Raw genomic sequence first — 11532 nt, forward strand, 5'->3', positions numbered from 1 at the left:
CCTAACAAGTGACTAGACTAGACCGTCCTAAAGTCAAAAGTAATATACCATACCACATTAAACCATGCCTTAAATTAAGTCCACAAAACACTTCCTCAAATATCCAAACATAATTAATAACAAAGTGATCACTTTCACCTCATGGTTTGGTGAAAACACAACAATCACAATTGAGAAAATAAACACCTGAATTAATTAACTTTATCCACTCTTAAATTTTTGATAACGAAATTCAAAAGACAATACCAATTGATTTATTTACCTTTCATAATTTATATACTCTCACTCAGTCAAGGATACTAAACGGTCAAAGTCAAACAATCTCGGTCAACGTTCGGTAACGTCGAAGAAAGATTCTTTGGTTTCCTTCGATACAAAGCACTCATATTCCTTACTTCCTCGTACTTTCTGTTTTTTTTTTATCTTTTTTTATATTGGAGTCAATGATAGTAAAATAATAATGAAGAAGAAGGTAAATTTCAAATATCTAATCTATACAGCCATGTAAAAAACTTGTGTCTTTTTCTGAAGTTAACACTTTGCGGCAACATAACTACATCGATACACACAAAAGGGAAAGTGACAAGGTTGTGCCACCTAGACTTGCTTGATGAACAACAACGTTGGCTTTTACTTGGTCTGTGGAATCCGAAAGACACGTTCACATTGCACCTGGTTTTGATCTTAAATAATATTCTCCATAGTATATCCATTTGTGTTCCGATTTGGTTGGTGCGCCTGCAGTTGCCGTGTGGAGACTTCTCCTTTTCTCTGGAAAGTTGAAGTTTTTCTCTTCATTCCCCTCTTTTGGAAGCAATGGCTTAAGTGGGTCTTCTTCTCTTCACAGAATCTCAGTTTAAAAGAAAGGGAAATTTGTCATTTTGTTGAGCTCAGAGAAGCTGAGGCTTTTTGCAATCAAACTATCTATTTGGACTAGAGGTGAGTTTCAATCTGAAGATAATTTTTTTGTTTTTCTTTATAGACAAATAGGAACTGCAATTGATCCAAAAATTATCCTTATATAGACGTTTATGGGCATCTTCTATTTTTGGATTTGGAGACATGTAGTTTCAGGTACCAATTGTGTTATTACTTTTGTAGTTTAAAATTGACTTACTAGATTACCCCTAAAAAACAAGGACTTACTAGAATAGGGTTGGTTCTCTGAATGATGTTGAGAAAAATATATGATTTTATGAGTTAACAAGATTTCTGTTAGGGTTATCTGAAATTAGAGCTGTTGGGGTTATCTGAAAATCTCCTTCTGAAATTTGGTCATGCACGGTTATTTACTGCAAATGGGTTTGTTTTTTCCTTTCTGAATTGGTGAAGTGATTGGGAAGTCTTTAATATCTATTACCTTCAATTTGGATGTCATGTTGCTTTTTCAATGACTTCATGTTTCTTAGTTTTCCTTCACTTTTTCTGAAAATGTAGTCCTGTTCCAGTTAGGTTGAAATGAAGTGTTTTTCATTCTACTACGGAGAGAAGAAGGACGATCCTAAGAGCTTGCAGTTGCCGTCATTATCGGGTCGGTCCAATAGTTCTACTTATGTTGAGGGAGAGATGAAGAGATCTGGTTCTGAATTAAATTCTCAGAATGCCTCAGACAATAGCACAGACTCCCTCAGGAGGAATGCATTTCCCAGTTTATCCCAAAGACCCAGCAACCTGAGAGTGTTTACTGTATCTGAACTGAAATCAGCTACAAAGAATTTTAGTCGCTCTGTTATGCTTGGAGAGGGAGGGTTTGGGTGTGTCTACAAGGGATTCATCAAGGGTGTTGATGAACCTTCTAGAAAAATTGAAGTTGCAGTTAAACAACTTGGTAGAAGAGGAATTCAGGCAAGCTTTTGCATTCTATATTTTCCTTGTGAAAGCTATTTTAATTTTGTTGCTTCTGCAATGTAAAGAGGTATCTTAGTAATTATGATAAGGCGTTATCATGCCATGTATAGTTATTTTGCTATATGATGTACTTTATGTGTTGTATTATCATAATGCAAGTTATAATAAGCATAATGTTATAAAGCTTAATTTTGAATTGTCACATAAGTTGCTTCGAGTAGAGACAATTAGAAGTAAGAATGATGAATACTTAATTATTTATCTTTAAGAATGATGAATACTTAATTATTTATCTTCCCACACTTCAAGTTTTTATTATATTTTGCACATCTTACTCGATCCTCAAAACACTTTAGTGGTAAAGTAAGATGATTTGATTGCTACACAAGATAGGAATTTTGTGTTAACCTTAGTGTACTTTTTACTCTACATTACAATGTGTGTTACTTTTGGCTTACAGGGGCATAAGGAATGGGTAACAGAAGTGAATGTTCTGGGTATTGTTGAGCATCCCAATCTTGTGAAACTAGTTGGGTACTGTGCTGATGATGATGAAAGAGGAATCCAGAGGCTTCTGATTTATGAATATATGCCCAACGGCAGTGTGGAACACCATTTATCCCCACGATTAGAAACTCCTCTCCCATGGAATAGGAGATTGAAAATAGCCCAAGATGCAGCTCGTGGCTTAACTTACCTGCATGAGGAAATGGATTTTCAGGTATAGTATAGGCATATAGCATAACTTTCCTTTTCAATTACATAAAGCCTTTTATAGATACTTGGTTTGAGCCCCTTTAGATATCCCATTTCCCCTATAAGAAAATGGAAAGGAAGCTGAGAGAGGCTAAATTGGACTTTGTAAAAAAAAAACACTTTTGCTATTCAAATGTTTTGCGGCTTGTTATTGCTGTGCTAACTATGTGTGGGATACTTAGATAATTTTCAGGGATTTCAAATCTTCAAATATCCTTCTGGACGAGGAATGGAATGCAAAGCTGTCAGACTTCGGGTTAGCAAGACTGGGACCATCTGATGGGCTAACTCATGTCTCAACAGCGGTATGGATATGTTTATTGATCTATGATTTCATATATTAATCCACTGTTCACATATGCAGAGATGCAATTACTTTTGATCTTTGCTTAAGCAAGAGAGAAATTTGGTATAAGAATAGGGACCAGAATCTAAAGGCATCAGTAAAGCCTGCTAACAATTTATGGGGTTAGAGTAAATGGTCATGTCAAATATGTCATCATATGAATCATGTTTTAGTACTGGAAATCATAAGACCTCTCTTGGTGCCTTTTAATTTCCATCTTTTTAACATATGTTGAAAAAATAAATTCACTTCTTGTGGCATAAAAAATCACTCAATCTAAGTTTCTCTACTTTGTTATGACTACTGTTATTTTAACATGAGAACATTGATGGTTAAAATTAGTAAATTACCTTTATATAGTGAAAGCATCCTTCATACAAAGGAACTAGCCATTTTTAGCTTGGATCTAGTTAATCAACATACAACTTACATTCATATGGCTGGCATGTTCATCAGATTGTAGGAACAATGGGGTATACAGCTCCTGAATATGTTCAAACTGGACGTCTAACATCAAAAAGTGATGTATGGAGCTATGGTGTCTTCCTTTATGAACTCATTACTGGCAGGCGCCCTTTAGATCGAAATCGGCCCAAGGGTGAGCAGAAGCTGTTGGAATGGATAAGGCCTTACCTTTCAGATGCTAAGAGATTTCAAATAATATTGGATCCAAGACTTGATAGAAAACAAAAACACCTCTTCAAGTCCGCTCAGAGACTTGCTGTAATAGCTAACCGATGCTTGGTCAGAAACCCAAAGAACCGTCCAAAGATGAGTGAAGTATTAGAAATGGTGAATAGGATTGTGGAGTATTCAGTGAGTACTAATCCACAGTCACCCTTGAAGAATGTAGCCTCAGTAGAAGCTTCTCAGGACACTGAAATAAAGAACAAGAATAGGATCATGGATCCAAAACCAGGAGTTTGTAATTGGTTTAGGATGTGGAGACCAAAGCTTTTAAGAGCATGTTGATTATTGAAGCTTTAAATTTATCAAGGCTATGAATTGGAGGCAAAGCTTCTTTATGACAAGAATCATCTATAATTACCATACTTGGGACACCACAAAGAGCTTATGTTAATGCGATGTTGTCACAAAAAAAATGTCTAAGCTCTTCATCTCCTCTAACAATGTGTACAAACTGCCTGTGCTCCTCACGGGTTCTTCTAGCTTGTTAAACTATTTAATGAAAATTTTAGGGATGCTATTGAAGTACGTGAGAGGAATGAGTTATGTACTTCAAGGTAGAGGCTGGATTTCTATGATATACTAACTCTGTTGATGAGCCTGATGCATCTGGTTGTTCTGGATCTCAGAGAAGCCAGTATACTGAAAAGTGTACATTAATCACTTTAATGGATGTAAAATAGTTTGGTTGTAATTTGAAGGCATTGGATGATTTTGTTATATCTCTTGAGAGACTCTTTCTCTGGAAAAATTCTTTGGATTTTGAAACGTTGATATAAGTTTAATTTATTTTTTTAATTTACCTCGTGGAAATTTAACTTTTATGATCATAGGTTTTAATATCACGTCACATAATCAACTCTCCGAAAAATTTAAACCATATTATATGAAGACACATGAATAATTTTACTATATCTTTTAACAAAGTCTTGCATCAAATGCACAGATTATTATGTTTTCAAACAAAATATCGAGTTTTGTTGCTTTTCTATGCATGTATATAAACATTGAGAAGGAAGAAACCTTGTATTGAAGCCAATAAGAAGTTGGGTATTCCAGTTAGCTTGTAGGATCTCAATGTCTATTGAGAAATGTATAGGTCACTACTAAAGACGGGTTGGTTCCACTTTGATTAGCTTTTTCCAAAAAGACCAATATCCTATATTTACTAACATTTTTTGGTAAGAAAGTAAAAAGGTGTATGGTTAAAGAAAGAAATAAAGAAGACAAAAAGGTGTAATTTAAATATTCCGGAGATATAAACACATATGTAATAAATACAAAGACGAAATATTTTTATTTTTCTTATTGTCATTGACCAATTTTTTACCAAGCAACCCCTTATAGGCTGTCCGGGTGTGCTAGGGAAGGCACCAAAGGTGTGACCTAAAATGATGGACACTCTTACTTTACGCAAAAATGATGACGTGATTTTATCTTATTTAATTACACAACTAAAGTAAAATTTAAATATTTAGGTTTAGTACATGTTTGGATCAGTTTATTTTGTAATTTATTTTTTTTTACTTTTTGCAACTTATAATTTTTTTTGAAGATTAATAATTCAACATCAATATTACTTTTGTCTCAGACAGTTTATGAAATCAAATAAAAGCATTAGGGAAAAAGAAATAGATGGAATCACTTCGTATTGGTACTTCTTGTAGATACAAGATATATTTTAAAGATAACAAAGAAGTAACAACAAAAAGAAAATAATCTTCATCAAGAGCAAAAAATATTAGATGCATGTTACAGCCACACAAGAAGATTAATGACATCAAAGTTGCAACAACATAGATGAGCTTTGAGAATAATAAGGAATTAAGAGCAATTCAATCAAGTGCAACAAGGAAGAATAACAAAACTAAGATTAAAGGCACCAAACCATGGACAACATCTAAGAGAAGCTCAAATATCATAAGTCACAACCATGGTAAAAAAAGGAGCAAAACCAACAAAATTGCCAACAATTGTCACATCCAACAAGTCAAAGTATCAAGCTCAAGGGAAGAATCAAGATCCAAGATTGAAAGCAGCAAGTTAACTCTAATTCCCTATTAGAATACACTTTAGGACTTAGATACAATTGTAAAGGTATATGGTGAATTGAGTTGTATGACCTCAATGTTGCATAATCTCTAAAAATTGCATGACTCTTACACAAATCATCTTGGCAAACTTTTCAAACAAAGGAAAATAAGCTATGTATGCTCAGTGGCAGACCCATGATATCATGTTTATGTCCGCACATTTAGTGGTGCCTCCCGAAATTTTTTTTTGTAAAGAAAGTTTAAATCAATGCTTTATGTACAAGGTTATGAACTCGTTCATAATTTAGTTGCTTCCATAACAAGCTGCAGGCAATAGTTTGACCAATCATCCCCCCTAAATGTTACCAATCCTCCAAAACAAATATGAGAATAAACTCCAGTACATCCATACATCATCATTCTATTTATAATGGTGAATAAAAAAGTCAACATTACCTGTACAGAAGGGAAAGCTCTCATCTCTAGCGATTAACTTATTTGAAAATGTCACATCTGCAATCAATCTTCTCTTTTTAAGCCAGAATAGAGCATCAAAGCTGAAAGCAAATCGCAATAAAAAAAAAGTAGTATATGAAACATAAATTAAAGCAAAAATTAATAGAACAACACAATAAAAAATACCAGATAACAACAAAAATAATAGAAGGTAATACCACGTTGGCAGTAGAAGATGACAAAAGCATTCTTCGATTTTTCATTCTTTGAAAATATTGCATTATATCTTCATCATCAATATTATCAAACATATCACGTTAAACATAAGTTAGCATGCATGCGTTAAACCAATCATCACTTATCCGATTGCGCAACTTATCCTTAACAAAAGTTATTGCAGAAAAAACTCATTCAACACTAGCAGTTGCTACCGGTAGAACGAGTGCCAACTTTATCAACAAATAAATCAATGGATAAAAAATATCCTTTCGCTTCTCAACCATCTTCAAAGCAAGGTCAGAAATTCTTTTCGAATTGACAAAATCAGAATCAGCTCTTACATCAACAATAAAATTACCAAGACTTGAAGAAAGAAAAGGAATATCTGCAAGCTCATTAAACTCCAAAGGATAAAATCTAGCAAACTCAATCAACTTTTCTTTGTTAAAACTAGCAAATGAATCACGAGGGTCAAGACAACTCAAACACTCAAGCAACTTGGTATTGACATTATCAAATCGATCACCCAACTCTTGAACCTGAGTATCTATCACTCTATTAAATAACTCCACCTTAAAGTAGTGCAAGAATGTGAATGATTCCAATCTCTGTCTTGATCTCCCTTTAGGATAATAAACATCCTCCATATTTGGAATGTCAATATCATATTTATTTGCAAAAATGTTCGTTTCTTGAAGCAATTCATCAAAACCATCATCTCTCACCTCTTGTAAACGAGACTTGACAACCTTCACTAAACCAATTGCATTTAAAAGGTCTTGATCTTTTCTTTATAATGCTTGTGACAACTCATAAGAAATCCCCAAGATAAGTTGCATAAGATGCAACAAGAATGCAAACTCATAATCCTCCATGGCATACAAAATGAAACCTGCATCAGTTCTTGCAACATCATTCCTAGGCTCGTCTTCAATAATTTTCATCAAGGAAATTATTGGAGAAAATAATGAGATAACACTTGTAACTGTATCAAAATGGGAACCCCAATGAGTGTCTCCAGGTCGCTTTAAGGTTGTCTCTTGATTTAAACCTTTTCCAGTTGGTATTTCACCGCGAGCAATTCTTTCAACTATATGCTCATATTGATTCATTTGAAGAATTTCCTTCCGCTTGCATGAACCCCCCACAACGGTAGCCATCTTTTGAAGCATGTCAAAAAATTCTTGAATCTTTTTGTGATGTTTTGCAACCTTCACAAGTGCCAATTGTAACTGATGAGCAAAACAATGAATGTATAATGCAGATTTGTTCTCTGCCAAAATCAAACTCTTAAGCCCTTTGAATTCACCCCTCATATTACTAAAACCATCATAGCCTTGACCGCGACATTTAGACAAACTTAAACCAAGTTTAGAAAACAGACCATCAATCGCTGCTTTTAGTGATTTTGCAGTAGTATCTGAAACATGAATTATGCCAATAAAACATTCAACAATAGACCCCTTTCTATTTACATACCGAAGTACAACTGCCATTTGTTCTTTAATTGCAACATCACGAGCTTCATCGACTAGAAAGGAAAAGTAATCATTGCCGAGATCACTAATTATTGCTTTAACAGTCAAATCAGCACAAGCTTGAGCAAGATCTTTCTGAATTTTTGTTGAAGTCATTTTGTAATTATCGGGGGCATTTTGCAAGACCACATGACTCATCTCCTTATTTGGCTTAGTATAAAACTTTAGAGTTTCAAGAAATAAACCTTGTTGATTTGAACTTTCAGATTCATCATGTCCCCAAAAAGGCTGACCATTTCGTAGTAAGTATCTAGCACAATCTAAAGAAGCTTTCAGCCGAATACAATAATCAATTCTTTGTTGTTCAGAAATATTTGAAAAGGCAATATCAATATGTTGGTTTTGCTTCATCAAATCTTGACCAGCATGATAAGATCTATTGTGAACACTCCTATGATCTCCAACATGAACTTTGATTATATCCTTCTTCTGCCAATTTTTGAACCCCACACCGACAAATGCCTCATTCTCCGAACCACTACCTCTAACCTCCATATCAAATAGATAACAATATAAGCAAAAACATGCATCTCGTGATACACTATACTCCAACCAAGAACCAAATTCTTCATACCTCTTAGGATTGAATCTACGCATTTTTCCAAACATTTCCGTTTGAGGGAATGGTTTAAGAATTGGTTGAGTTGGACCCTTGAGCAAATAAGCTCTCCGAATATCCTCTCTCTCTATAGGATTTGATGTTATTGAATAAATTGAAGGTCTTTTTTCTAGATCCGCTTCAAGATTTTCTATATTAATTTTTGCTCCAGGTGGTGATTGAAAACTTTGAAATTGAGATGCTTGTGGTGGTACACTTTGTCTTTGAGATTGAGGAGAATTTTCAACAATTGAAACATTTTGTCTATGAGGTTCATAGGATTCGGGTTTTGTATTTGTGCTCTTTTGACGTTTGAAATAAGATTGTATCCCTGACAAATCATAATATATACGTAAATCAATTATACTCATTATGTTATTGAAACAATGACAACCTAAAAATCCAAACGTAAATATAAATTATACCGTTTGTTGTTTGAAAACAATTATAACAAAATAAAAAAATATAGAAAGTTACCTTTCATTGAGACTTGTCGAATTATTATGAAATAAAAACCTTGATGAGAGAATTCAGGATGTGTTATTAGCCATATGATTATAAATAATTTTTCCAAAACCTGTGAAGGGTACTGAAAAATAAAACCACAAAAAGTTAGTACTTTTTTATCCCAAATAAATATTATATGGATTCAAAATTGCAATATGGATTCAAAATTCACTATATCTGCCTGATATGATCAACAGACTTCCAAATGATAGGTCTGGAATATGAGTTGGGAACAACTGCAATAATCAAAATATAGTTTAAACTTCAAACATCGAAGAGATGTAACATGTAAACATGATCTTCAAATAAACTAGATCATTAGAGCACATATTTCAAATTATAATTAAGGATAAAATATTCTGATTATATACCTCCAGTGAATCAAGACCTTCAAAACTTTCGATGGTTATATCAGCAACTATAACTGATGAGGCAGTACTAATTAGCCTTGGCATTCAGAAGTCAATTGAATCTGGCCAAGATAAAAAATGAAGAAATTAATAAAACTTCTCATAGAGATTATGTAATAATTACTCTGTTTCCCTTGGGATAAAAATATGTATAAAATTTTGTAACTTTTGCAAAACCTGAATACTTAAGGTTTAATGGCAATCCCAATTGTACAACTAATAAATTACAAAACAAAGAATCTGCCTCCACACTGATTAGCACTTACACACACTTCAAGACAAATTACAAAACAAGAAATCTTTTTATTTTAAGCCTCAAATCTGCGTTGTTAGGCTGAATGGGCAAGGAAAGATGCTGACCTAAATCAAAAGCGGCATCATAGTGACCCCTCCCAATTTGAGCTAGCATTTGCAGGAAGTAGTGATTACAATATAAACCTAAAATTTTCAAATTGCAAAACAGAGAATTATTACTAAAAAAGTTTCAAAAATTGTAATGTGCCAGTTAATATAATCACATGTTCAAGCTATAAATTGTACATGTTTTATAACTAGAGAAATTGAAATCATTTTTAGCAAAAAAAATAAAAATACAAATACAAATAATCAATTATAATAAACAAATAATCTATATGTATGCAGATTTCGGATACCAAAAAAGAGAGGAAGATTTCGGATACCAAATAAATAAACAGACAATGTTCCATACCCTTTGCTTTTACTTTTGATGTGGTGCTTCCTTCTCCTAGATTTTCTTAGAGTTTTTGAGAACCAATCATCCATCAAAGCCGCTTGCCCTCTTTTGTGGGTCTTGACTGCACAGATTATTTAAAAAAGGAAGTTATAAGCAGAACTAAGTTAAAATTTGAAACTGAAATCCAATACCCAAAATAAAAAATTGAAGTAACCTGCAAGCACTTTCATCAAATCATCTTCCGCCTCCCTCAATTTAACTTTAATATCTTCTAGTTGAACGAGGATGAAAGGAGAAAAAAAATGAGTGAGAGAGCGTAGGGTGAGAGAGACTTAGCTGTGAGAGAAAGTAAAGAGAACAAAAAAAAATCCAATTTATAAATTTTTTATGTCCGCACGTGCGGTCATTTGACCCAACGTGGGTCCGCGCCTATGTATACTAAATGTGATAGTTCTTTTTACAAAAGCCAAGAATGTGTATGAAACAGTTTTTTGAATCATATTAGCTTCCATTTTTGAAATTCATGCATAAGGGTAATAAGGTTTGGAAAATTATTTCAACATGCTTATACCATGTTTTGAACATGTTTTAACCTTATAAACATCTTTTCAAAAGCCAATTATATGTTCCTATAATGTTACGAATCATTTGAAAGTGAAACAACGTGTAAAAAATACATTTTTGACCATTTTCTGCTTGCTGCCAAGGGAGGATTCGAATCCCTCATAAAAAGATTCGAATCCCTTATTCCCAGAAGCAAGGATTCGAATCCCTTACAAAAATGATTTGAATCCTTACTGTCCAAAATGCATATAACGATTATAAAACGACTAGTTTTCAATGGAAACACTATATATGCAATCCCAATGACTCTAAAACATTCAAGGCATCATTTTTACACATCTTAAGCATATTTTGATCATCATTTACATATCTTTCAATATCATTCAAAGATTACACATTCTTGAGCTCAGATCTTCAAAATTCATATACCCATAGTGCTTCAATTTGTATATACACACTTTGAGAATGTATATTTATTTCAAAAGAATTCCTTCTTCATTCTTGATTTGAAAAGGTTACGAGACCCATTGTATTTGAGAGGTAGCCAAATACCTACGTAAAATTGGAGAGAATTGTAAGGTTTCCAAATACCCGTAATCTTGGAGGTTGTAAGGTTTCCAAGCACCCATAAGCTTGGAGGTTGTAAAGGTTTGTCAAGAACCCGTGAAGTTTGATAGATAGTGAAAGATTTGATTGAGCGACTTTAGTCTGGATGTAGGTCACAAGTGGTGGTGATCGAACCAAAATATATTATATTTGTAATTCTCTAAACTTTTTATTTCTAGCACTTTAATTGCTTCTTTGATGTTATGTATGTGCTAGTATAGATTATATCATTGTGGTAGATTGTGTATTATTGATTGCATGAATATATTT

At 33.5% G+C, this 11532-nt stretch overlaps 1 protein-coding gene across 2 annotated transcripts; it reads left to right on the forward strand.

The window, feature by feature from the left end:
* The first annotated feature begins 724 nt into the window (after window positions 1-724).
* On the forward strand, window positions 725-4345 carry LOC133311694 (serine/threonine-protein kinase PCRK1-like). 2 transcript variants are annotated; one of them, XM_061512783.1, is made up of 5 exons: window positions 725-939; window positions 1438-1845; window positions 2309-2569; window positions 2787-2909; window positions 3407-4345. In XM_061512783.1, the coding sequence occupies exons 2-5, from the start codon at window positions 1459-1461 to the stop codon at window positions 3920-3922; spliced, it is 1287 nt and encodes a 428-aa protein (XP_061368767.1). In that variant the 5' UTR covers window positions 725-939; window positions 1438-1458; the 3' UTR covers window positions 3923-4345. The 2 variants fall into 2 exon arrangements, with proteins under 2 accessions (XP_061368767.1, XP_061368766.1); XM_061512782.1 differs by having other exon boundaries at window positions 1449-1845.
* The last annotated feature ends 7187 nt before the right edge of the window (window positions 4346-11532 follow it).

Source organism: Gastrolobium bilobum, unplaced genomic scaffold (genome assembly GCF_033153095.1).
Source record: "Gastrolobium bilobum isolate Gb01-03AN ecotype WA unplaced genomic scaffold, APGP_CSIRO_Gbil_v1 utg16366, whole genome shotgun sequence".
Taxonomy (NCBI): Eukaryota; Viridiplantae; Streptophyta; class Magnoliopsida; order Fabales; family Fabaceae; genus Gastrolobium; species Gastrolobium bilobum.

Excerpts from the sequence above, each read along its gene's own strand:
- LOC133311694 (XM_061512783.1), top strand. The coding sequence starts at position 1,459 with ATGAAGTGTTTTTCATTCTACTACGGAGAGAAGAAGGACGATCCTAAG. Across the intron at positions 2,570-2,786 it reads ATGAGGAAATGGATTTTCAG|ATAATTTTCAGGGATTTCAA; the intron begins GTATAGTATAGG and ends TGGGATACTTAG. Across the intron at positions 2,910-3,406 it reads TAACTCATGTCTCAACAGCG|ATTGTAGGAACAATGGGGTA; the intron begins GTATGGATATGT and ends CATGTTCATCAG.